The sequence below is a fragment of the Pyrgilauda ruficollis genome, unplaced genomic scaffold (assembly GCF_017590135.1).
Source record: "Pyrgilauda ruficollis isolate IOZ18807 unplaced genomic scaffold, ASM1759013v1 scaffold25, whole genome shotgun sequence".
NCBI lineage: Eukaryota > Metazoa > Chordata > Aves > Passeriformes > Passeridae > Pyrgilauda > Pyrgilauda ruficollis.
The window spans coordinates 9,784,516-9,812,353 of NW_024523822.1; the positions used below are offsets into that span (position 1 = coordinate 9,784,516).

The 27,838-nt window shown below is 39.7% G+C and overlaps 1 protein-coding gene across 1 annotated transcript; it reads left to right on the plus strand.

The window, feature by feature from the left end:
* FZD6 (frizzled class receptor 6) lies at positions 1 to 27,033 on the plus strand. Its single transcript, XM_041470834.1, has 7 exons — positions 1 to 53; positions 551 to 931; positions 17,477 to 17,673; positions 19,334 to 20,351; positions 22,727 to 22,875; positions 24,097 to 24,525; positions 25,015 to 27,033. The coding sequence occupies exons 2-7, from the start codon at positions 752 to 754 to the stop codon at positions 25,169 to 25,171; spliced, it is 2,130 nt and encodes a 709-aa protein (XP_041326768.1). The 5' UTR covers positions 1 to 53; positions 551 to 751; the 3' UTR covers positions 25,172 to 27,033.
* Positions 27,034 to 27,838: the final 805 nt, after the last annotated feature.

Genomic DNA, 27,838 nt, shown 5'->3' on the forward strand with positions numbered 1-27,838 from the left:
ACGCCACATCCTGCAGGTGCCGCGGGGCGGCCATCGCGGAGGGGCCGCCACCGGTGAGTGCGGCGGGCAGCGGGTCGGGCCCCGTCCCGTCTCGTCCCGGAGAGCAGCGACTCCAACTCGGAGCGTTGCCGCGGGGTGCCGCCGGGGGGCGGGTCCCGGTGAGGGGGCGGCGGGGGCGCGGCCCGGGCGTGGCGGGGATGCGGCGCCGGGGCCGCGCCCGGCGAGCCCCGGGTCCTGGGCCGACTGCGCTGCCGAGCCCGCGGGCGCCGCTTCCCAGGGCGGGGCTGGGAACGGGGCGTTGGGAGCGGCGGCGGCTCCGGGGCTCGGGCGGGAGCGGGGGACGAACGCGCCGCTCCTGGAGCGCGGCTGCGCCGAGCCGCGGCCCCGGCGGGTGTGTGGGGTCGGGGAGGCGCCGCGGGGGCACCCGGCCCGGCCGGAGCCGCCCTCTCGCCTGCAGGCCGGCCGGGAGGCTGAGCTCGGCCTTCGGACGGGTGGTCGCGGTCGAGTTGATTCTGCTGTTCACTTCTCTGTCCCGTCTTTGCACGTACAGGCTCGAAGAAGAAAGGATTTAGTAAAGTCGCGCTCAGCTAAAATGGGGCAATAGCTAAAGCAGCTCTGAGGAGTCTGATTGTGTGCCTTACTGCCTTGCGCTGGAGCTAGCAGAGGAAGATGCGTGTTTTTATCCTTGTGCAACGCCGGTCTGTCTAACTACTGAACAGAGCAATGTGCTGAAGTTGGAGATCCTGACAAAATGGGAGCGCTTGTGTTGTCTGTGACCTGCAGTTTACTTCTAGCTCTGGTGCAAGGGCACAGTTTATTCACATGTGAGCCAATTACTATTTCCAGATGTTCAGGAATGCCTTACAATATGACTTTTTTCCCAAACCTCATGGGACACTATGATCAGGACACGGCTGCTCGCAAAATGGACGTAAGTTTCTCACCCCTGTCTCCCTCCACCCTAAATTGTATGTAACAAATTTGTCACTAAGAAGTTATTTGGGATACCTGTTGCACTGAATTACAAGACCGATAATATTTAGTGAGTAGATGTTTCTTCAGACAGTGTTCTAGAGCTCCTTAGTTGTATAAGCACTATGCAAGGGAGCTACCAACTTCCTCCCTCCACCCTGCCTTGGATCCTGTATTAGAGTGGAAAGAGGAATGGGTGTAGCACAGCAATGTGGCTATTCAGAGCATTTTGGCAGAGCTGATCACGAATAGCTCAGGCACCTTACTGTTATACAGAACAATTGTTGAAATTCTCAGGAGAAGTAGTTTATGATATCTTGGCCTGCCTGAACTCAGTGCAAAAATCATATTTAGAAGATGCTCTTTGCTCCTGTCTCACCTTACATCTACTAAGGAGGCTGAAAATAAGCACTTTCCTTACCTGAACTGACTGTAAGTGTGGCTCCCCTTAGAATATGCCATGTTGTGGAAAGGCTTTGCCCATAGCAATACCTGTAAAGGGCGAGAGCCTCTCTGGGTGAGAGGCTTGTAAAACAAGTTTTAAACCTGTTTTAATAATGGCTTTTCAGTGGTATGAGGAGGGGGAAAATCTTAACACAGGTCTTGAAAAGCTCAGTGTCTTGTACTATGCACAGAGTGCAACAGAAGTGAGGTGAATATTAAGTTTCTGTTTTAGAAAAAATGTGTGGTGTTGGAGGTACTGCTACTAAAATCTTATTTGCATACTGTTTACTGAGCTTGGAGGAGGAGCTTGGTTCAGTTGCCGAAACATGTTTTTAGTGTTGCTGGGGATAATCAGGATTCCCTGTTTGGCTGCCAGTTGCCAGCCTGGAATAGCACAGGCTTTGGTCTCACATTGGTTTTGTCAGCTCGGTGTAGATGTGTGGGAAATTCTGGTATCACATGTTAAGCTATCTTATGCAAGCAACTGAGTTTGGCTGCAGATCTCTGACAAATTGAGGGCTTTTTAGTTGGAAGGCAGGTGGTAGGCTTCAGCTGTGAGCTGTGCAGTGCTTCTCTAGCCATCACTTCCCAGGAATGCTTCCTGCAGTGTCTGCCACTTTATCTCCTCAGGTACGCTGCTGCTGCTTGGTGTGTGTTCACTGCAGCCGTTGAGCCAGCACTTGTCATTATTTGTGCCTTCCAGTCACGCTGCTGTCAGGGCAGAGACACCACAGTGCCATTTTTATTTGGTTGCTATGACTGACTTTTTTTAACTGTCAGTAACTTGTACCTATTGCCTGTGTGGAGGGAGTTCCTCCTGGAAAGTATTCATGGCTTGCCTTACGTTTAGCTACCTACCTCTTGTATAGCTTGTATATTTTATTAAAAATTGTGTGGTAGTGAGAAGTTTTCTTGTTTTCTCTCTTTTTTCCATCCTGTCACCCTTATAACCTGGCTACTAGTGTTGGATTACTACTCGGCTGGGTGGCTGCAGGGAACAACAGTGTCTATTAGAATTTAATTTGCCTACCCTCTTTGATTTGCTTCCTAGTCTCCTGTCATTCCCACTGCCTGGTCTCTAATTTGGTAGTCCTAACTACTGTGGTGCTGTGCAGACGTTTCTGAACTGCCTCTTGTGTGGTGGTCTGCTTGCCTTTATTGTGGTCCAGCAGTGATGGTGGATTACTTGGTCAAGTGATTTTTTAAGACAGCTGCTTACAGGTGAAAGGGTCTTTGCTCCCATTCTGTATGAAGTTCATGTTGAATCCACTGCTAACAGTTAGATTTGGAATTAATATGGTAAAAGCTTATGGTGGTTCATTGCTGGGCCTTCTTTCTGAGAGGGATCAGTGTGTATCAGTGTCGTATATTTTGATGTCATTCATTCTTCATGTCATTCAGTAATGGTGCCAGTTTGTCCATAGTTGATTGCAACAGAGAACCTTCTCAGGATTGTCAAAGGGTTCTGCTTTTCAGGAGATTTTCAGTGTTGCAGCAGGGGAGGAGGAGTCACTCACTTCTGGAATAATATTTAATTTCAGTTTGCAACCATAACAAGGCAGTGGGTTAGGAGGTGGAGGAGACTTCTGTTGTTTTAAGAGCTTAAATTTTTTTGTAATTTTCAGTCGGACCTTCATTCAATACCAAAGAAAGAATTTTAATGGCATGCTTTCACTCTATAGAAGTGCTTTCCTTTGATCCTCAGTAGGAATGCTTAAAGGCTTTATTTTTTAATACTGTCTTGCTCTTCCCCCTCCCTTCCCTCTGCCTGTTCTCAAAATTGGGCATGAGATTTATGTATTTGCATGTAAGATCTCACAGGGTTTTGAGGTTGAGGCCTGCAGTAATTTGCTCCCTGTATCATAACTGACTTCCAGTAGGATCATGCAATCCTAAGGAACAAGGTAGGGACTTCTTCTAGAAATCACAAATATTTTGTGCAGAGGGCCCTAGTGTTAATCCAGGTTTATGTTCTATTCCCTCTAAGAATTTTTGGGGAGTGTTTACTCCCCAAAAAGATTTGTCAAGGGGGCAAGTCTCACCTCAAGGTAAAGTTCACTCTCCGAAACAATGGTAACTCACAATGCCCCACTCTGAAGACTCTACAGGTATGTTCTTCTGCAAGGGAGTGTTGTGTCGCAAGAAGATCTGTGCTGGGAATGTATTAAATTGGTATTTCTGGATGGTGTCTTCACAGTAATCCTCCAGAAGAGGATGATCTGGAGCTACTGTCACAGGTAGTGGTTGTCTTTGAGGAAAGCAGCTGATACATGGTTTTACAATCCTGCCTCATGTATCAGGTGTTCATAATGATGTGCTATAAACCAGAACACTGAAGCACTAGAGCAGGAAGATGACTAACTCAGTCCTAGGGCCTCTGTTATGGATGTTCTGGCTAGTGAGGACAGTCCCTCTGGGATCTTGTTTTCTGCAATAAAAAATAAGTAATTTACAGTTGCTTCCTCCATTCACATACTTACTTATTTAGTTTAATTTTGAGCTTTCAACTTGACAGACTGAGTTTTGGTTTCTTGAATTTTACTTTATATTTGAGTTCATTTTGTTTACACAACAAATGGTGGCTTTAGGAAAGTAAAACCACATGGATTTGTGGTGTGGAGTTTTGTGTATGTTTGCTAAACAGCTGCATGACTGTGGAATGTGATTATTTGCAGATGCCTGCCATCTCTGTATCTCAAAGCAGTTTATCAGTAAGTGTTCTTGTTACTACTAGTTCACATTGGGAGGTGGAAGATCTAGGGTTTGTCTGATGAGGAAAATAAGTGGACATAACAGGAGATCTGGTTCACTACAGCTGCACTTAAATAGGTGTAACACCCCCTCGTGGTCATCCACAAAAACAAGTCACTTCTAATTCCAAAGTAATCCTACTTTAACTGTCCTGGAATAGGTTGTCAACTGAAGGCATTATTCCATCAAGGCAGAGGGTTACTGTGTTGTAACTTACATTCATATCTCTTAATCTCTTCTGCTGCAGTTCTGGAATGTGTCCACAGAAGACAAGCCCTTAAGACTTCCTGATGTGGGCAAGATCCACAGATCTGTAGAAGTACAAAGGGAAAAGGCTTGCCAGTGAGCTTTTAGAGCAGACTATAGAAAACACTGGAAAATGTTGCGCAGAGAACAATGAAGTACCTTAGAGAGACCAAAAAAATTATTCAGTAGTGAGTTTTCCATTCACTTCTGAGTTCATGGCCATGTGCCAGAATATGTGTGTGCATGTCTATGGAAGGTTAAATGCAGCTGGCTGCAGCAGTGGCAGAAATTGTGTGAGAACTGGGGTCAGTTTAAACAAAGCCATTTAGAGGGGGTTAAAAAGTACCTTCCAGAGTTTAATACTGAAGTTGCATGAGTTAAAATTAGTAATGTAATGGCTTCATTTGCTTCCACTAACCCCAAATTTACAGTTAATTTAATATAATGATACTTACAAAAACCTGCAAACCTGGTGTCTGCAAGCTTAAATTGGTACATGTGTGTATACACATTGGAAGAAAAAAGCTGTCTACCACTGCAGGTTGGGAGTTTTGGAGAAATAAGTGCTGTTTTGTGAAAAGGTTATTACTGGTATAGCCTGCAAAGTAGCACAGGTGTGAATTTACTTAATCTCTAGAGACAGCTGTCTTTGCTTCTGGATTGTACACTAATATGAGCAGTGCTTGGTGTAATACATGAACCACTAGTAATTAAATCTTGAAGCTTAAATCTCAGCATCTTTTAGGAAAACAGTCAGTATTCTTGATCTGCTTGGGGTTATGTTTTGTCCCTGATGCTGCCTCAGACCCTAAAGTGGAGAAATGTGTGCAGAGGTGTGGACATTGACCCAATGGAACAAGCACAAAGGAGTCTTTAATTAATATTTTGATTGTAACATTTTTGTTGTCTCTTTACCGTGGTACTAAAGAGTAGGGAAGGCTTTTGTAAAAAGTGGTAAATTTAGAACATCATGCGTTACTGTTTACTAACTAAGGTAACTTTTCTAGTGTCTCAGAATGTAGTGGATGTCACAAAAGATTGTGGTAATGAAACAGCTAAATTGATACTTGTTAAATGGAAGTTGGCAGATACCAAAGTCTTTTTTATACATACTTCATATGGATCAAAGGAAATACAAGACAGAACAACTGACTTCTCTGCTGTTTATGTGTCAAGAAATATGGAATAGTTGGACATGAGTAATTCTTTTGAGCATCACCATGGAAGTTGCAGAAAAGTGTTGACTAAGGGTTGGAAAACATGTGAATTATCTGTGTTTGTAAAATAACATAAAAATTTGGGATGTGTGTTCATTTTTTGTGCTCTCTTGCTCTCAGGTATTCCAAAGAAACATACATCATGTTTAGTTCTTAGAGTGGTGCTTATAGCAACATTCATAAACCATTTTTGCTGATTCCTATGGGTACAGTAAATTACAGCCACTAAAAAGTGTTTGTTACCTGTAGAACTGAGGCCCTTCAAGTGTGATTGGCTTGTGCAGATTGTCTGAAAGCAGACAGGCGAATCTGTGTAATCCCATTACCCTGGCACTAAGCATATCAGTCATCTGCAAAATCTGCTGCTGCTTTCTCTGAGCAGCAGGACTTGCCCACTTGATAATGTGAATAGCACTGCCTTGCTCTTTGTTCTGCAAGGATGCTGTTCAGAATGCATGGGGGTCCAAAGTACTCCTTGCTTGGCAAAGAGATGGTGGCTGGGGTTCTTGGAGATGGTGTTGACAGTGTGATTCCAAGAGCCTCCTCTTTCTCCATCTTCAGAGGTTATGCCTACTCTAGCAAGTAATTTGGTGTTACAGGAGTGGATCACTAGGTGAAGTTGTCAGCACACTTCTTACCTGCCTGAGACAGAGGAGTTCTACTCTGGGTTAGATTTTGGCCAGTCTCACTGTGCATGGGGTCTGAAGCTGGCCTATGGAAGGCTGTCTTGCAGATCTTTGCCAACAACAGACTTCTAGTCTTCTGAGAAATACCATGGAATCTTGTTGTTTGTCTCCTGCAGATGTCTCTCCCTTCCGCAGTGCCCTGGTTAGTGTTCAAGTGTAGCTGCAAGCTGTTGGTGGTTTTTTAGTCCTGCTGTGCAGCCTTGTCTCCAATTCCCTCTTCTCCACACTCAAATCTGCAATTACTGGCTAAATCAAGGCAGTGATGGACTTAGACCTGTGGCTCTATCCTACTCCTGGAGGACACCTGTAGAAGAATGGAACTTCTTCCCTGAAACTCTTTATATAGAGAAGGAAAACAGGAACAGAGCTACTGAGTTTGTAACTACTTTGCCTTCACTTATAGGAGGCAGTTAGGGACTGAGAGCTGAACTGTCTGCTGGGAACACATCATCCTTGGAGCTGGGGAGAGTCAGCAGTGGGTACAAAGCTTTGAGACACAGGCGCAATTTCCATGTTTTCTTAGTGTTTGTATGGAAGTGGCTGCTGCCCAGTGGAACCTTGTGAACTTCACCTGGTCATTAGTAAAACCTGTCATTAGATTAGGTAGGATAGGTCTGCTGAGGGTGATGTGGTGACCATGATTTTGAAGGTCATCTTCACGTATTTTCTTTGAATAGTAGGCAAGTAGGACAAAATTGTATACTGTTATGTGCTGGTGGTCCACACTGTTTGCCCTCTGCTGTCCATGAGCTGTCAAACTGTGGGATCAACAACTGGGTAACAACTCACACCCAGTGCATTGGCCCAGCAGCTCTGGCAACAGCAACTGGATTGTCTTGAAGGATTTGATGAACCCACGTACATAGTGGGACATCTTTGCAAAGCTCCTGATGTTTGTCTTTTACAAATCTAGCCTAAGAATGGCAGAGGATCCTGATGTCTTTCTGAAGCAAGCTTTGTGGTGTTTGGCTGCAAGATGCTTTTTGCCCACAGTGCTGCATGGGTCAGGAGGCTGGATGGAGCTCAGGCCCTTGTTGTGTGCTGGTGGAGCTGGAATGCAGGCTTAGTTTTCCATTTGCAGGATGGGTGTTCAGGGTGACAAATTGGCTACAAGATGTTACCTATGCCATCCTTGATAAAGACTGTAAAAAGCAAACGGTCCAGAAAATAACCACATTGGATGGGGAATTTGTTTGTCCATGGTTTCTTTTCTAGTTTGACAGTGCAGTGATTAAAGCTGACAGTTTCTAAAACTACTGTTGTGTCATCTCTTTAGTTCTTTACTGTATTCCAAAGGAGGGGGTGGGAGTAGCTGTGCCACAAAATTTGCTGCCTTTTTCTGTCTCTCAGTGCTGACTGTTGATTCACCAGCCCTTAGGGGCAAACATAGTTCCTTTTTCACATGTTTGCCTTTTTGGGTTTTATCTGTGTATTTGTGTGTGTCTGTGATTGCTGTAACATATTGGTAATTTGTCTGCCAGAGTAAAAGATGTGTATATCTGCCCTCTTCTTCTGAGCTGTGTAGTGCAGACGAGTGGAGACTTGATAGATTTCTGCTTAGCTATTGGGAGAGGTGTGCAGGGGTGTGTAAGAGCTGTGTAAGTAGCTACTGTATATGGGGGGAGAGAGGCCTGGACAATCAGTCTTTGTAGGATAGTAAGGATACCTGAAGATACCTCTCCTCTAGACAAGAGCTATCTGGGAAGGGGAAAAAAAAATCCACCTTTTCTGTACTTAAACTTCTGGTAGATCAAGTTATTTCAGAGAATAACCACATCCTTCCAAGTTTGGCTCATGCTGTATTCCCCAGAGGGCCTGCATAACCAGATTTCTTTAGACTCAGTAGCTACTGCCACAAAACATTTAGTGGCCAAACTCTCCACACAGTTGTCCTGCACACAAAATTAAAAGCATTACTTTTCTGGTGAGGAGCTGTACCCATCCAGCCTCATGGTGACCCAGCAATACCTGTTTGCTAGGATGCCTTGTCCCAGCTGCATACTGTTTCACATGAGCTAATGCTCTTGCAAGGAAGGTACAAGGTGCACCATTCTAAGAATCCATTTGGGTGGGGGATCTTGCTGGGAATTGTACACAGAGCTACAAACAGAACATTAAATGTCGAAGGCTAACGTGGCCCACAAATCATAATGTGACAGGGAAAAAGAAAAGATAGCCTTAAGTTTTTAGAACAGGAGAAATAGGGAGGATAATGAGGGGAATGTCACCAAGATGAGCGCTGTGGGCTAACAGTAAGGAAACAGTGTCTAGTGCAGGCATTCAAAACTGGGGAGTGTCTCAAAGTATGACCAACTGGAAGTAGTGAAAGCAGAAGACAGAGGTAATGATTGCAGATGCTGAGGTAGGTGACTGCAGCTTCACGGGCTTCAGCTTGGTCAAACGACTTGTGCATGCCTGACTGACATCCCCTGCATCATAACAAAGTTGTTTTTTTAAGACTACTAAAGTTTTCATTTAAGACTGCTTAAAAATAAATGAAGTAGGCAAGAAATAAATGGTGCAGGTTTACTACTCTGGTGACTTGGGTGGTGCTGTTATGCTGAAGTGTGTCTCCACACTCACAGAGAGAGGGGGAAGCATAAATCTGGATGACTTTTGGAACCAGAGCAGTGATGGCTTCTGCTGGAATTTCTTAGAAATGGGGGGCCTTTTTAAAGATAAGACTGTCTATCAACATTATTACAGGTAATCCTTTACATTCAGTGCTACACAAAAAGTTTAGCAATAAATCCATGTACTCCTGTAACACATGGCAAATACAAGGAGAATTTAAGATTTGTGATACTTATGCTAATACAGTCCAAATGTAATGAAGCTCTGTCTAGACTTCATATGTCTGAGGGCCTGCAGTATACCTTCCTTCAGTTAACTTATAGTTGTCTGTCTTTTATGCTGTCTAGTTTACACAAAACCTAAACCAGATACAATGTATAACTGAAAATCTTTGTAAAAATAGTTCAGTTCTGTAACACTTGGGAAAAAGCTCTCATGTTTGTTAAGGACTGTAAATTGCAGAGGCTGGAATATCTATAATTTAGGTCAAGCTATAATTTAGGTTAGAACAAAAAAATGCAGTGGATTTTGGTCATAAAGATATTTGAAAAGTATTTGAAATACTTGTACTTTAGTTTGCTTCAGATAGCGAGATGTAATATTCCTGTTTATATTGTTTATAACCTTTGCTATAATTAAAAATATAGGTATATATGTATTTTTATTTTGCATGTGAAAATACTTAAAGAGAAAATATGGAATTAAGTTGTTTTACTACAGAAAGAAATTTTGTTGTTAGATCCCTGCGTGGGCCGTTCTCTTGAGTTGGACTTGGTCCTAGTGAGTCCCTTTCAACTCAGAATATCTTGCAGCTCTGTGTAGTTAGTACAAAACCATTCAGAGTGTATAAAAGTAAAAAAGCAGAATAGCCTGCTTTATCCTTCTGTGTCTGTGCCCATTTATAGTGGGCATCAATGACAACCTTAGTGCCAAGGTGTGATATTGGAGTAGTTTTATGGAGTTTGTTTTACCTTTTTTGGAAGGTGCATGAGTGCCTTGCTGTCCTATTGACCTTTGAAAACATTCCCCCATGTGCCTTAACCTTGCCCTGCTAGGATTTTTGATTTATATTCCCATAACCTTTGAATAGCTAATATGAAAGTTCAGACTAGACTATGTATGCAGACACATAGATGTGTGTGTGTATGTATATTGCATGTGTTGGGGGAGTGATGGTGAAGAGTTTTTGGACAGACTGGTTCTTGTTGCAGATGCTCTGAACGTTTCGCTGCTGGGCGATTCGGCTCCCTGCGCAGTTGCACAGCCCGGCATCTGAACTCTTGCCTGCACGGGTGATGAAGCTCAGTCCCGCCGAGCCCGCCCCCACGGACACCTGGCTGCCTGCCAGCCGGTCCCTGGGCACTTCACAGCACAGGGGTTTTTGGGATCAGCTGCCATCCTTTGCCATCCTTTGAAGATGAGTAAACACTGATCTTCAGGCGCTGAGCGGCAGGCAGCTCCTGGCCCGTCCGGCTGTGGGAAGAGCGCTGCTGGGCACAGTCCAGCTTATCAGCCACTGCACGCTGGGCTGTCCCCAGGCTTTGTTCACAGCCCTTTGACAGTCTAAGTGCATGTGTTGCCTTTGCTGTTCGGTCGAAGGACAAAAATAAGCTTGTATCTTGGCAAACGTCTTTCGGCAGAACAGCATCATTTGTACCACTGCTTATTTATTACCCATTTCTTTCTCTGCACCACCCCTAGCCTCTACCAGCTCTTTGAACTTCAGATTTCCTGGAGTAGGAAACTTAAACTATTGTCTTTTAAGCTACGGGGGAAACCTACTTTGTACTCTGACAAAATACTTCATTCTTATCTATGTAAATGTTAAGTTGATTACATTTTAGAAATGTTTGAAAAGCTTTTAGATTAAACACAACTTCATGTACTTTTTGTTTATTGTGGAAGCTGCAGAAGGTAATGCTAATTTTTTTAAAGCAGCTTATTAAAATAGAAATCAAGTTAATGTGTGTTTGATGGTTTTCTTTTTACCTCTGTTAAATCAAGATGCACTAATAATGCATATTAAACTTAAAAGTATTCAGATTTATAGTATATATCTTACATACATTTATAGCTAAAATATAAATGGTGACTTTTAGTCCTGAAAAACTTTTGTTGGTTTACCCATGTAATTTTAACTGAATTGGGAAAATACAGATTACAGCTGATACTTGCTGCTGGCAGCAGTAGTTGATCATTACTCACAGCTCAGGTAGAGACATGGTGTATATGGGCTCTCAAATGAGCTCATACCATGTTCCTTGCTGGCTTAAAGGGTGGTTGGCATTGCCCTAATGTTTCTGGGCATTCCCATGTTCCTGTTTTGCAGTTCTGTTAAGTAGCAGCTTTTAGCAGGCATGTAGCAACAAGACACTGACACTTTTGCAGCTTCCTGCAAAATCCTTACATACCAAATTAAGTGTATTTAACTTGCCTTTGATCTAAATTCATCAATGTAACTTCCAATGGGAAAAACCTAGTCTTTTCTCGATGTTGCTTTGAATCTATTGAACTTGTAAATTTCATCCTTCATTTAGTTTCATGTGTTGGGACATTTATTTATCATGACTTAGTTAATTGTGCATGAACTAGAAGTCGGAGATTCTTGGCAGCTGATTCACTGTGGCCATCAGCAAATTGCCACCCGTGCCAGCCTGTCTAGGAATTGCATGAAGGCATTAATCTCTCTGGGTGTGATGCTAATCTTGTTTGCATCCAGTCGAGAATAACTCAATTGTAACAATAGTGTAGAATTAAATCAGCAGTGCCATACTTGCTCCACTGTTTTTAATTGAAACAGATTATCATTGTAAAAGTGGCTAAAGATTCTGTGAAGATTGTTAGTGTAGCTGTGTGAGTGTCAAGAGTAATTACTGTCACCTCTTCTGAGATAGTTTATATGCACTGTGATTGACAGTGGCTATATTTCCTGACAATCACATCTGAAAACTTATATGTTTATAAATATATTTTGTTTAGGGTTTGGGGCTGTACTTCAGTTCTGTAGTGACTGGATAGTAGGTTTGTTTGTATGGTACTGTAAATTATTAAAAATTAATTTTTAATTATTAATCATTAAGATGTCCTGCAAGAAGCAAGGGAGTTGGTGATCCTTCTGGGTCCTTTCCAATTTGAAGTATTCTATGACTCTAATTATTCATTATTTAGGTAGATGTTATTTCCTGTAAAGCAGATACATAGTTACATGAATAGCAATGTGTATCTTTAATACAGGTAGGAATCTGAGGTACACAGTGTAGTACAATTGTAGAAATACAGATTTAAGCCTGCCTTTGCTTCTGTGACTGAAATACAGAGTTCTGTAAGCAACAAGGTTGTAATGTTGTTCCTTTAGTCACAAGATCTGTATCAAAGAGGTGATATGGCTTAACACTGAAACAGTTAGTGTTTGTCATTGTTTAACTCAGTTAACCTCAGTGTTAACTAGATTAATGGGGCTAAATGCTCCCACATGGTAGGTAGAGCCCAGTGGGTAGGAGAGCAGGTTGTTACTGTCTTAGGTATCTGATTCCAGCGGCTGAACAAAAGCTCAAGTCCTCTGTGTGTCTCAGCAATTCAAGGTACTTCCTGTCTCTTACAAAGGTTTGCCACAGATGATTGTAAAAAAGACCTTGATATTTCAGTCCACAGTTTTCTCTGTTTTGAAAGTGTCTCTGTGACACTAATCAGCAGAGTACAGGAGAGTGTTTTCACTTGTTTTGGTATATGCTGGTAGTTATCATACATCAGAACCTCAGAGACTGATCATCTCTAGGGTCAGACGGAGGTGAGGTACAACAGAGCATTTGAAATGTCTGCATGGAATAATGAACTTGTTTCTCTTGTGTCTTGGAGTTGTAAGCCTGCTCAGCACAAAACAGAGAAGCATGGTGAGCACAGGATCCATATATAGTTCTAGGTTGCAATTTATTTGTTGGCAAAACACATTTAAGAACATGTTTGCACTTAGACATTTTTTCTTTGTTTTGCACCATTTGTTTTCACTTGTCTCTGTTGTGTTACTGTTTGTAGAACCACACCATAACTGGATTTCTGAGGTAGCTTGTCTTTGCCGTTGGAGAAAATATAACATAGACACACCTTGTAAGGAATCTAGGACTTAATAACGTGTTCATGTTTGTTAGTGCAAAGTTTGCATCCCACAATCCTTGGTTCTTCACTGATAGTGCTTGAGGCAGTGCCCCTCTTGCTGTTGCAGGCTACATCATCTTTCACTTTACAGCTGCTATTAGTTTGTTGGTTTGGGTTTTTTTGTGTTGTTGTTTTTTTTTAAAGATTGTTACTGTATTCTAGCTTGCCTTATATTTACTGACTTTTATTTCCCATTGTCAAGAAGATGAGAATTTATATTTTATAACTTATATTGGCTGTGTGAGGCTCCTTTTCTGTTTTTTCAAGAGTGTGGTTTCACTCTATTTTTAATGTTCTCATCACCCAGTGTGCAGATTTTCATCTCTTCTTCATGTGACAGGGCAGTGGTTGCTAATGCTTGAAATGCCTTAGTTTCCTGGAAGAGCGAATTTTGTTTGTTTGTGCCACATGCAGACCGTGAACTTCCTGAAGAGAGGAGAATTATGGTGTAAGATTGTGAGTTTAATCCCAGACTTGCATGCTTAGGACACCAGTATGTACAGGCATGCAATTTACCCAGCTGCCCATGTGGGTAAAATGTGGTTTGTGGCTGGGACATCCACAGTTCAGATAAAGTGCCCTTGAAGGAGCTGAATTTTACTGTCAGTGAGCTTGAGATCTTGGCTTTACTTTGTGCTTCCAGGCTATGAAGCTGGAGGAGCAAATACTTCGGTTTTGGTAAGATTTTGCTTTTATGGTCCATCAGGAAATGCAGACATACTATTTTCTATGAGCAAACTTTTCCATTTTGGCTAGCTGGAAGTGAAGCCCACATTTAAAGATACCTCATTTTAGCAGAGTTCCAGGCACTTCAGATGTTCTTAAATGGTAAAAGTAGGCAGTTGCTGAAAATAAATCAGTGTTTTACAAATCCCATTTGTGTGTGCTAGAGGCAAAGTTTTACATTTTATAGAGGTTTTTTTTTTTTTTTTGAGAAAACTCATTGACTGTAAAATCAATTAGTTTTTTGAGGGACTCCATACTTCTGTTGAAAGGGAAAATTCAGATTATATATACTTTCAGTTTCCAAACACATGGTCACAGCCTATATTTTTTTAAGAAACTGTGCTGGTAACCCATTGTAGACTTTGTTTTCCAATGCCTGCCTAAAGAACAAGAAGAAAAGTAGGTATAAATAAATAGATATTTTTTTCCCCATTAAGAGGGATTAAATCCTGAGCTGATAGTTTCATGCTATACCAAGTAGAGTGGTTTCCCTTAGTTACTTGTACTAAAACCTCTGATAACAAATTAATTCATAAATGGATCTAGAAGAAGGATAGGAACTAAATTTGCTATCAAATTTAAACAAATGGGATGAAAGAATTGTAGAGAGATCATGTGCTAGAAGCAACTGGACAATAACATGGTAGGTGTGATTTAGGGTAAGGAAATGCAGAGTAATAAGTTTGGGGGAAAACAACCCCCAGAGTAATAAATGTGGGGGAAGAGTAACGCCCTCTATCTGTACAAGTGGGTGGGCACAGTATTTTTATCAGTTACTGTCACTTAGAAAGTCTTTGTTGTCACTGGAAATGTGATGTCAGTCTTAAAATTTAGTCAAGGCAAATAGAAGACACAGTATATTATGAAAGGAGCAGAAATCAAAATATAAAGCATTACTATATTAATATATAAATATAATGTAAAAATTATAACAAGAAGACAAAATTATGTGGAAAAAGCATAGTGCAATCTGTTAGCTGTTTTTCAAAACACATATTAGGCTGCAAAACCAGGAGTTACAATAAACAGGTAAAATGCAGTATTTTCTCACCAATGACTGCTTAAATTATGCAGGACAACTTACTGCTGTAGTATTTTACAAAGGGTTCAAACTTAAATGATTGAAAAAGGGGTAAGCTGCATTTTAGGAAGAAAGGTTTTTCACTGTCTTCTCAACACAGTAGTTGTGTTACAATGTGCAGCTTTCAATGGTTTCCTAAACCATTGATAGCAGGAAACTGGAACAGATGTCACCTTGTCTTATTACAGCCCCCTTGCTACCAGCCAGGGTGGAATAGGTGTCCAGGAGGTCAGCTTGTGTTTTCAGAGCATCAAACTTCTTGCTCTTTTGCTCATACTTTCAGGTGTCAGAAGGTAAATATTTTTAGCAAGCTGAAAGAAATAAAAGAAATATTGTAAGGACAGTTACTCTTGGCAGCCAAGTTCTTGGAATCCTACTCTGATTACATTATAGGCTGAACATAGCATTCTTCCTAAAAATTTTTAAATTTATCTTTTAGGGTGGTTTTGCATTTAAATAAAATATGCTCTTTAAACGAGTGTTTAGACGATGATAAGATGCTTTAGTAAAACTCTTGCAAACATTTTGTTTTTGCTTGTCATTCGTTATCTGCCTCTAATATACAGTGCCATTATACATATTGTGATTTTTGTGCTATTTTAGCTTTTAGGTAGCTTCAGATGACAGAAACTCTGTTAGAGTGGTAGGGGTTGGTTTTATGTCCTGACTTTCTTCTCCGGATGTTTTATTTATGCTCATTTTCTGTATCAAAGGAGCAGGCTTAAAATATGCAAGATTATTATCTGTATTGGAAAATGCTATTTAAAAACTGTCAAGTTGCTTATAAAAATAGTTGGTAAAATATCTCTGTAGGTAAACTCAGTTTCATTGATATAAATACTGAGATTTAAAAAAATCTTTACTTTCCTAGATAAGATTGATGAAGAAGTTTTTGGCTGGTAGTCCAAAACTTGCTCTAGAAAATTAATTTTACTTTTTATTGAATGAGATGAACTGTGGGTGACAAAAAGGAAGAATTCAGAACAATCAAGACAAATTCTACAAGACAATGTCAAAAATAAACTCAATTTCTGTAACAATTGAATATGAACTACCCAGGCTATTTTGTTTATCCTAAGTTCCGGGAAAAACAGAGCAAATATGAATTAACAATTGAGAAGAAAAGAAGCATTATAATCATGCAAAAGGAATTTGATTCATTTAAGGTAAACTGACTGCTTTTTTCATCTGAAGCTGTGCAGCCTTTAGGAAATAATCCAACTTATAGAACTGGAACACAGTATACCAGAACTGCATTTCTGTTCTTGTCACAAAATACTCAAATCTTGGGTTCCAACCAAGGCAGCTCGAGAGGAGACATTCAGAGAGGGGATCAAACTAATGTGTGCCTATTTTAATGGCATGTGTAGATGCAGCACACAGCTGGAGTGCTGTGAAGAGTACTGCCAGCACTTTTTTGGTTTATCATAAAGCACTTGTATGTTATTCTTCTCTGCCTTATCTTCTTCCTTCCTCCCCACACATTCCTGTATTATCAAGGTCCTTTAAGGACTTATAGATATTCCATTTTTTAAGGGAAAATTACTTAGCAATGTCTTTTCTTTTAAACTCATGAGTAAACTCATGTTCAGTAGTAAGACTTGTTTCTTGGGTAAGGAGATGTAGGTAGGTAGGTAGATAGATATGGGGTACTTAAAAGCTGAAAAAAGTAAGGATACTCTTCTGGACTCAGAATCTAATCTTTCCTTTTACAGCCATTGGTTGAATGTTTGAGACATAAATATTGATGGCAAATAATGACATAAAATTCTTACTAAATAAAAATCTTACTAAAATCTTGGCCTACTTTGAAAATTGCATGCATTCTCCCTGTTTAACATTACACATAACATTTGCACACACGATAGTATTTTGGGCAAAATAATTTACCTTAACAATAAAGCTGAGAAACTGTAGACCAGAAAGGCTGGGGTTTTTTTTACTTAAAAGCCTGTCTGACTGTGAATAAGCAATTGAATGCATTGAGCAGAAAAAGTTAAACTTCATTCTGTGAATTCTCTAGTAAGAACAGTCATCAGTTACTCACTGCTTGGTACGTGGTAATTCAGGCAAAGAAATTCTCAGTGTTGAGAGAGATTTTAAATGAGATGTTTAAAAATGAGAAATAATGTTTAGACCTCATTAACAACAACAAAAAAAGCCCTAAATTTCTTTAGTGTGAGAGATGACTACATTACACCACTTAGGACTGAAAATGTAATCTAACAGGAACTACAGGAACAGACACACCTTGGAAGACCCCAGGGCATTTGTTTAGAAGCTGATTAGTGTACAGAGAAACTCAATGTTTTACTTTATTTTTGAATATCTTGGGCATTCATAATACCTTTCAGATTTCTAACATTGTCAGATAGGAAAAATGAGGTTTGGATAGCCAAAGGTTGTCCAAGATCCTGGGACAAGGGCTGGGCTGGAAGTGCCAACGGAGCCTCTTACCACTCAGGCCAGTGGGTTTTGCTTTTTCAGAACTGCTGAACAAACACTATTTTCTAGTATCTTTTCAAACCTACATAGGATTAAATGTAAGCCCTAGTGATGAAAGTTAGTTTTGATGCTTTGAATTATCTTTTAAAAATTGCTGACCAAAGCCTTTTTCTTCCCCGTAGCCTTTCCTTATTCTTATGAATCTTCACTGTTCGCCAGACGTCCACACATTTCTGTGCAGAGCCTTTGTCCCAGCCTGCCTAGATCAGATTCACGTGATTCACCCCTGTCGAAGCCTCTGTGAGAAAGTGTATTCTGACTGTAAGCAGCTGATGGACACTTTTGGAATTGCATGGCCTGAAGAGCTGGAATGTACCAGGTATTTTTCATACTGACAGGTGGTGGGAGTGGTATCTTCATGTTTGACACAGACTGAGGTGAAAATCTGAGGCAGAATGTTTAGTGTCACCTCGCAGTAACTTGCTTAGTATGCTGACCCTGCAGTGCTTTTGCATGGGACCATTTCTTTTTAAAACTTTTTTGTTATTCAAATTATCACCTGCATTTTCTGCCTGTGACAGTTTTTGCAACAAAGCTCTGCAGCAGTTCTTTTCAATAATCAGATCCTTGTAAGAGGTAGCCTTTTCACTGTTCATTTCTAAAAGTTTAAAATATTATATGTTACAGCATAGATTTTGCTTTGGTTTCTGATCTCTAAACTAGGGATGATCATGTTTACTTTATTAGGGGTTGTAGAAGTAACTGCTCATAAGATAATGACATATAGAATATTCTGTATTTCAGCAGACCCAGAACATTGCATAGCAGAAACCTTATGTTGGTCCTAACTGTTTAAATGTGCCAACCTAGTCTTGTGTTGCTTTTCCTCTACTGCCTGCCAAAACTCCTTTTTTTGAAGTGTCACCTTTTCCTCAAAGGTGTTCACATGTCTGTTTCAGATAGAGGACAATTAATACTTCATTTGGGGAAAAGATGTCTATATATTTTAAATGGAAACCACTGGAAGCACTCCAGTGCAATCTTTTTGTGATTATGACCTCCAGCTGTGAATATTTATAAATTATTAAGGCCATTTTTTTTTTTTGTTGTTGTTAACACACATCAGGTCAGGAGGTACAGGAAAGGAGCAGAGACTGGAAACTCAGTTTTTCTACCCCACATGCAGTTGCTAATCTGTGATGGGGCTGAGGGAGAGCGTGGGCAGTAATTGGAATACTGAGGTTCACACTTCTGTATTCTTACAGATGAACATGAAGCCGATTAAGACAATGAGTGAGTGAAGTTCACTCTGTTTCCACATGTACTGCTCCAGCCTGTGGTTAATGAAAGAATCTGCCATAGAATCAGCTTTCTTAACAGTCTGGGTTTAGTTGGACAGCATGGTAGTGCAGTAAAACAAAGAACTGAAGGAGTTTTTAGCTGGAACTGAGCTTGGATACTGAATTGAGAGGCTCTTGTAATAGTGTTTGACAAAGAATGTCGAGGTAACAGAATTTTACTTAACATACACTTAAACTTGGAATGCATGTGACCATAAATCCCATTTTGAGTAAATGCTTACCTGCTTGAGTTATATGATCTTGTTTGAAGATACATCCAGCACTGCTAATATGGTATTATCCTTATAGAAAGATCACATCCTGTGTCCAGTTAAATCCTGGAGCAGTTGAGTCTTGAGCAGTTTTTAAATTAATATCACAGAACTAGAAAATTGCTAAAATACTAATAATTTTGACAGTGCTTGATTTTCTACATAGGTTGTTTTTTTCTCTTCAGTCCACACAGTTTATGCTCTTAGGCCTGAAATTTGGGTAGTTGTCCTTGGTTCCAAGCTAGGAAAGGAAATGTTTTTGTCTAGCTGCTCTGTGAAGAGAGCTTACCATCCCTTAATACGAAGCTCAGAACTACACACTAAAGCAGTACAGAGTCTGAAAAATATAAAATTTAAAACCTAAGGCATCAATTCTAGTTGAAAATGAAGGCTATTGAGATATTTCCTCTTCTCTTTACTTACTCAGGTTAATCAATTGTGATGAGGCTGCTCCTGCCACTGCTGCTGTAACCACAAACATACATGGAACTCAGAAGACCCCAAGCCAGATCCGAAGGGATTATGGATTCTGGTGTCCCCGACACCTACACACCACCAATGGACAAGGCTACAAGTTTCTAGGAATTGATCAGTGTGCACCCCCATGTCCCAATATGTACTTCAAGAATTATGAATTAGATGTGGCAAAAAGTTTTATTGGAATAGTTTCAATCTTTTGTCTTTGTGCTACGCTTTTCACGTTCCTTACTTTTCTGATTGATGTTAAAAGGTTTAGGTACCCAGAGAGACCAATCATCTATTATTCTGTCTGTTACAGCATAGTCTCCCTAATGTACTTTATTGGATTTTTACTTGGGAACAGAACTGCCTGTAATGAGGCAGACGAGAAGTTAGAAATTGGTGAAACGGTTGTTCTTGGCTCCCAAAACAAAGCCTGTACTGTCCTTTTCATGGTTTTGTACTTTTTCACTATGGCAGGAACTATATGGTGGGTGATTCTGACCATCACTTGGTTCCTTGCAGCGGGAAGAAAATGGAGCTGTGAAGCTATTGCACAAAAGGCCATGTGGTTCCATGCAGTTGCCTGGGGAATACCTGGTTTTCTGACCATTATGCTCCTTGCAATGAACAAAGTCGAAGGGGACAATATCAGTGGAGTTTGTTTTGTGGGTCTCTATGACCTGGACGCCTCCCTGTACTTCGTGCTTTTGCCGCTGTGCCTCTGTGTCTTTTTCGGTCTCTCTCTCCTTTTAGCCGGCATCATTTCTCTAAACCACGTGCGGCAGGTCATTCAGCACGACGGCAGGAACCAGGAGAAGCTCAAGAAGTTCATGATCCGAATTGGAGTTTTCAGTGGTCTGTACTTGGTGCCTCTCGTAGCTCTTCTTGGATGTTACGTTTATGAACTGGTGAACCGAAAAATCTGGGAAACTACTTGGGTGTTTGACCACTGTGATCAGTACCATATTCCTTGCCCTTATCAGGCAAGTAATGTTTTCCTTTATAAATAATACTGTAAAGTTAATTAGGAAAAACCCTTATGCATATCTGCCATGCAATGAGTAAATTATTTTCATGTTAAGTAATCAGTTCAAAAACATGGAGTGATTAGTTCCTCTTTAAGTCAAAGACAGTGGAATATTACTTTTGCTTTGAAAATTTTAATCTAATTGGTGGCATTCAGCAATTTAATTCCAACTTGCAGCTCTAACAGAATATATATATAGCATTTTTGTGAACTTTGAACTTCATGTTACAAATTGTGATGGAGGAAGGTTGTTCTTTATGATATTTGTTTCTAAAAGTATTTGCTTAGTACTTTGGTGCCAAGCTCAGTATCAAAGTACATAAGTGAATTTTCATCAATTTCAGTTGAAGCTGAAAGAATGATTCTTAAAAATTTAGACTAAATGGGATTTTAAATGCTGCGTATAACCACACAGTTAGAATCACTTTTTACTTTTTTCTCAAGTGTAGAAGTGTAAACCATGTGAAACTACAGAACGAATTTCCCGTATTTTTTTTTTCCACAATAGCTGTCATTTGCAGGCTGATTTTCAGAACTGCAAAGTGCAAAGCATTCTTTATTAAAAAACCAACAAAAAAATCAAATAAAAGAAAAAAACCTCAACTTAAAATTGTGGAGGTGGTTGTGTTTAACATTTGCCTCTTAAGATCCAACTTCCTTGGAAATACTTTTAAATTAAATCTGCCTATGTTCAGTGGATTAAATCTGCTGCAGTTGCAGGGAGTTTTATATACTGACAAGTATTGTTTCTTTCCATTTAAGAAGAAATATATAAGAAGACAACATCACTAAGAAATACAAGTGTCTCGTGTCATCTTTCATTGCATTACACTTCCAACCTGTGTTTTTGCTGCAATAAACAATCAATAAAAATGAGGAATATAAACACAGGCATTATGGAATGATCAGGATTGATCTTTTCACATTCTTAAACATCATTTATTATCCTCTGGATTGAAGTCAGTGTAGGCTGAGAGTAGCACAGCTCACAGACAACTTGGTAATTTTGGTTTCCAATACTGTTTCTTAACAAGTGTGTTTTGACTTCAGTGGTTTTATTCTGAGCTCTGTATAAACCTAAATGCTTCAGAATATACAAGTTTGAAAACAAGACTTCTATGCTTTAAAAATAATCAATAAATTTGTTTTGTAGTGCTTAAATATAACAGCTTGGCATAATAACACAGAGCATGTATTTTTAGCCTTTAACCCATTGGAAAGAAGAAATATCAACATTAAATATTACACAAAGATCTACTTTATGGGATCTGTCCCTTTGATAGACAGTGTGTGCTAATTGTGGAATAGCTCAAAGTGGTGTGCTTGGCCTTGGCTTACCTGAGCTGGCTTGTAGACTTTTGTTGCATTTGCCAGATGAAAACCAAATAAAAACAAACAGAAGCAGCTAATGTTACCTGGCCAACAAAAATAGTGACTTTCACAGATGGGTGCTGCAGATAAGACAAGTGGCATAAATTAAATTTGCAGCATGAGAGCTGAAGATAATGATCTCTCACTGAGTTTAATGTCTCAGCACCTATGATACAGCTCTGCAGAAAGGTGGATTAATTTTGCAATAAACAGAAAGCTACTGTGTAGTTCCCTGCAGCTCCTTGAAGATGCTCTCTAATCAGATTAACTCCCAACTAATCCTTCCATTACCTGAAGGGAGCCTACAAGAAAGAGGAAGAGAGGCTTTTTACAAGGGCATGTAGTGACAGGACAAGGGGGAATAGCTTTGAACTGAAAAGAGAGTAAGTTTAAATTAGGAAGATATTAGGAAGAAATCCTTTACTTTGAAGGTGAAGAGGCACTGAAATGGGTTTGCCAGAGAAGTTAAGGATGCCTCATCCCTGAAGTGTTCAAGACCAGGCTGGATGGGGCTTTGATCAACCTGGTCTAGTGGGAGGTGTCCTTGCCTGTAGCAGCTGGGGTGGAAGTTGATGATCTTTAAGGTCCCTTCCAACTCAAGCCATTCTGTGATTCCGTGATCCACTTGCTGTTCCTTTTAAGTTGAAGGGATAAATCTTTCACACGTGCCTCTGGAGAACATTTTTACTAATACTATTACTCCCAAAGTTACCTTTCCTTTCAATTTACAAGAAAAACAATTCCTTCTGACAGATCTCTTCTGTGTGTATATTCAGCTAAACCACATCTGACTTGTCTTTACATGTCTGATGTTTGTCCACAGTACAAGCCTCAACAAAGAGCAACAGTCGTAAGGAGAAAGTCTCTCATTTAAGAAATGTATTTGTTTTCTTCATTTAGAAAAATAAATCAATGAGTACATTTTCTTCTTTGCATTTATTAAATTTTGTTATCTTCTAGGCGAAGGCACTAGCAAGACCAGAAATATTTTTGTTTCTGATGAAATATTTGCTGACATTAATTGTTGGCATATCTCCCGTGTTCTGGGTGGGAAGTAAAAAGACCTGCTCCGAATGGGCCAATTTCTTCAACAGAAACCGCAAAAGAGAGTAAGAAATTTTTTTTCCTCTGTTTTTTAAAGTGTATACTTAAATTTGGCTTTCAAACATGTTTATTTTATATATAGCTCAGGTAACCAAAATGTTGTCCTCAGACTATAAAAGCTGCTTTGGGCACAGCAGAATTCCACTGTAATATGGGGATGTTTTAAATATGCAGTGACTTTTTAGCACCAGTCTCAAGAAGACAGAACATATTTTCCTTTGCTGATTTCTCTTTTGTAGAGCAGAGGGTGTGTTGCTGTGTTTAGCATTGGCTAATACATCTCTGGTTCACAGTCAAAGGAGGAAAGATAATTTCAGCCATCAGTTTAGTTCTTTTCAGGTGTTGTGACCACTTCATTTGACACAGTACTTAGTACTGCGTTTACTGGTATGCAATAATAATATCCTCTTTTCTCCTCTGCCAGGCTTGTCTTCTTTTAAAATTAATATTCATTGAACCCTCCTTACTATCACTTTTATTGCATTAATCTAGTGTTCCTTTTTTTTTTTTTAATTAAACAGAAGAATTCAGTTTTATTACCTAGTGGATTTAAATAGCTTATAAATTTTGTCTCCATTTCTTGTAGTTGTCATTTTTTTCAATTCTTTTGTATGTCTTGATTATTTCTTTTCAGATTATTTGTTACTTATAAATGATAACTGTGGTTTTAGATAATTTTGTTTCTTTGGATTTCCCAAGGCAACAGTCTCTAAGCTCTTTTTATTTTACATCTCCATTCCTCAATGGTGAATTTATACTTCCTTTCCCTCTCCCTTCTTTTTCCATTTCCTGTATAATTTTTGCTTGTGTTTCAGATGTTAATTGCTTTTAGCTACAAGGATTTAAAAATAATGAAGTCATATTTACAGTGCTTATATTTTTTCATTTGGAGGAAGTTGACTCTATATAAAGTTGTTAATGCAGTTGCTTATGAGCTACTTCTTCTTTTCTCTCTAGTACATCATTAATTCACTGTAGTCATTGAACCTATTTGCAGAAGTAAGAAATGTAGAAATCTGCTTTATTTATTTGTTCCACAGACAGTTACTTTGGAGCCATTATGATTTTTCCTCCTCTTTTCACATACAATTTTTTCCCTGTGTTCATTAACACCCAGCTCAGATTGCGTCACTGGTTGCTGTTCTTTCAAGGTTTTGTGTACTCTTTTTTGTATTATGGCTAAACTTATCCTCTTTGTTCACTGATGTGCTTGTACTCTCTTCCAGTCCAATCAGTGAGAGTCGAAGAGTGCTGCAAGAATCATGTGAATTTTTCTTGAGGCACAATTCCAAAGTTAAACATAAAAAGAAGCACTACAAGTCAACTTCACACAGACTGAAAGTCATTTCAAAGTCAATGGGGACCAGTACAGGTGGCACAACAAATCATGGAACTTCTGCAGTAGCAATCACTAATCATGATTACTTGAGCCAAGAAACTGTGGCAGAAATTAAAAGCTCTCCAGAGACGTCTGAGAAGGAGATGGAGGCAGATGGAGCATCTGCCCGAAGAGTGGAGGAAGGTGAAAACAGCGGAGATCAGACGCTACGCAGTGCTAAACTGACCGTGGATCAGGGGGAAAGGAGAAACAAAGCTGACAGCACCTGCCATATGAGTGCTTTGGCCGAGAGTATTAAGAGAGTAGGTGAAGGAAGGTAAGGCTCCTAACTCAGTATTTTCTTTGTGTCTACATAGTACCACTGGTTTTGTAAGTGTTCTGTTTCTTCTCTCTGAAGAATCAGGGTACTCTCAGGATGCACTTGACCTTCAGTAGCTGTCAAGAGAACTTGCAGACTGTGGCCATATATGTTTAGTTTCTGGGCTGTTTTGTATTTTTGTAGGACTCTACTTTTTCTTTTAAGCATTGTGTGCTTGAGCCATAGCTTGTAGGATATTCTTGCCTTGCTGAACAGTGACCCTCAAGAAACCTGTGTCTGCACTGCAATCACTTTGAGAGGTGATGGGTCTGAAAAAGAACAATGGTGACTGTAGGCTTGAAAAAGTGTACAGAACTGTACTACATTCTTTTGAAAATAATACAGCTGAATATATTTTATGATTTCACTACTCAGTTTTTTCCAGTGTAATGGAAATTAAACTGTGCTTAAATTTACTGTCTGTGTTTTATTTTTCATTACTTACAGAATAACTCCTAAAAATGATTTTAGTGAATCTCCTTCACTGCAAAGGAGCTGTTCCCAAATACCTGATGTCCCCCAGTCACCTTCCGTATCACTACTCGTCTACTCAGCTTCAGACGCCAGAAGAGAGTTGGATTCAGGAAACAGTTCTAACCCTTGAAAGATTGAAAATGTGCATGAACATTTGTATTGCATAAAACTGAAAGATTGGAAATTTGTATGAACATTTGCATTGTATAAAACTGACATGAGTTCTTTGTTACACTGGAAATAATGGATATTCTGTGCCTTATTAAAAAACACATATATCCTGCTTTGCACTTAAAAAAATGTATGTTTTGTTGAGGGGACAGCTAGCAATAATGTACTGTATTTAATCCTATCCAGGACTAAAGGAAATTGAAGTTCTGTAGGACATGGCAATAATGTAAGAAAAAGGTGAGAGACATATATTATTCCTTATATAAAGAACACTTCGTAATGAATTGCATTAAAATAATGCTTTGAAAGCACTGTTACTTCTCAAGGTATGAAATTCTGTCTGTCTCTTCAATATTTTTCAAAACTTGTTAATTTTTTGTTTTTTACTGTCTCTTAAACAACAGTATCAGTTAAGTAAGTGATGCACAAATTTCTAAATACTCTAAATTATGCATCATGCTGTAGCAATTATAGCACTGGTTTATGGTAGCTGGTACACTGAATATGAAAGGGAATCTGAAATTACAGCAGTTTATTTTGTACATAAAAATGAATTTTGTAAATAAGTGACTGCATAAGGTCAATCTTTAGAACTACTGTTTTGTATGTATTGTACAAACTTGGTAAAGTTCTGTGCTTCCCTTGGGGTGTTGCTGAAGCCAGCAGTCCCCTGGTGATCAGCCAACGTGACACAGTTCTGAGAAGAGCAGGCTGGACCTTTATCCACAGCATGCACTGATATTTGGGGTGAGATGGGTCCTGCTGCAGGGATGCTGCAGAAGGTGCAGCACTGTCTCAGAAAATGCCTCTTGGAGCCTCTCCTGGCCTGGTGTTCCAGGGCATGGTGCCAAAGGGAACACCTCAGACTCCTGGGCTCCATGGGCACAGCCTGACGTGCAGGCTTGGGGCTTTTGTCCTGAGCTGCAGCGACAGCTCGTCTCGTGCTGTTTCTACATGAGTAACTTCATTTTTTAAAAAATGCTATAAAGAAATATCTTGCAGATAACTGCTGCAAATAACTGGTGAGTTATTAATGTGCAGGCTTCTTTAACAATCTATTTACTGAGAAGACAGGCTTAGTACTTTTCCTCCAAAGCCTAATTTTCTACAAAGCCTAATTTTCTACAGCAATATATTTTCTTTAAATCAAAAAGGCCTCAATACATATAGCCTTTCTTATGCTAGGTGGCTCTCAGGAGCAAGTACTGCTGATGTGGATAACAATTTCGTTGTCTGATTCATTTAAGTCATAATTTTTTTAAGAGCCAATGGGATTTATTACTTGAGATAATTTGGAGACAGATTTTGCTGTTTTCTAAACCTGAATGTCCGTGCATTTTGTGAAACTGTCCAGCATCTTGCATTTGACCACTAATAAGGATATGTCTCAATGTTATGGTATTATGCAGAAAATTTACTGTGAATTGGGGCAGCATTCATGGTGATGCATTGAACAATGAAAATTGCATGGTACAAAGGACATGTAAATGCTGGAACAACAGGAACTATGGTTCTGATAAACCAAAGTTATTTGTTTTATCCATCATGCATTAAAAATGAAATTTCTTTATATTATAGTATCTGCATTTTAGCATTTGTAATTTATTGCCTTCAATGGGATATGCTCTTTCTTTTATAATTTTCCCATTAAAAGTACACAGAATTCTTGCTACTGAGTGGACAGTAAGAAAGATATGAAAAGGTGCACTAAATACCCTTCATTTTTCTAGTTCTGTTTGTAACCAGGTAACTTTATACCCATGTTCAGTAGTTTTGTTATTACTGTATTTGTTAGTAATAAAATATGCTGTTGTATAGTAAGAGCTTCTGAGTGGATATTTCTCAGTAACTAGATGTGGCATGTTTGTTGCTCTACCCACTAGTGTAGTATTTTTGCACCTAAAACACAAGTATTTTTTAGTAGGGCTCTGTGAGTTAGTAAGTATTGCAATGTTTTTATTTCTCCTGTGTGAGAAGCTGAGACAGAACAATGCTGGGAATTGTTCACATGAACACAGACTTATACAGGAGTGAGGAACTTGAACTAGTTCTTTCATCCTAATGTTTACAGCATCTTTTCTTTCATGACCTCTAAAGACTTCCTTTAGGTTATGTAGAATGTGTATTTCCAGACTGCTCATGCTGCCACCTTCTTAAAATATTGATTTTTAATTTTTTAGTGCTGTTCCTCCTTTTCAGGAACCTCTGGAAAAAATTGCTTTTGTGGTAACTGCTCTACAAAAGATAAATGCAAAGTAATTTTGAAGTTACAGCAATACTGTGGGCTTAAAAATCGGTAAATTATCAAAGTGTGAAATACGAAGCAATAATCAAAACATTGACTGGCAGTGAAACGCATCAGTGGCAGATTGAGACTGTAGCACTTTGTATGTTCCAGGGCAGCTGCACCAGGAAAAAGAGAATTCCCAGGGTGATCCTTGCAGGCAAAGAGGCTGTGACCTCTCTGGGTGCTTAACCACCAAGTACCCAAGCAGTGAATAGGAAGTTGAAGTGCTGTTTGAATGCTCACAGCAGTGATGAGGAGAAGGAAACTCAGAGAAAAGGGGCACAGAGATGAGTCAGGGCCTGGAAGACTGACTCCCTTATGGTGAGGGGCAGTGCAGAA

What these genes read in the sequence shown, in the direction of transcription:
- FZD6 (XM_041470834.1), top strand. Translation starts at nt 752, where the DNA reads ATGGGAGCGCTTGTGTTGTCTGTGACCTGCAGTTTACTTCTAGCTCTG. An exon ending in CGGCTGCTCGCAAAATGGAC is followed by an intron (nt 932 to 17,476) that starts GTAAGTTTCTCA and finishes TCTTCCCCGTAG; the next exon opens with CCTTTCCTTATTCTTATGAA. An exon ending in ATATTCCTTGCCCTTATCAG is followed by an intron (nt 20,352 to 22,726) that starts GCAAGTAATGTT and finishes GTTATCTTCTAG; the next exon opens with GCGAAGGCACTAGCAAGACC.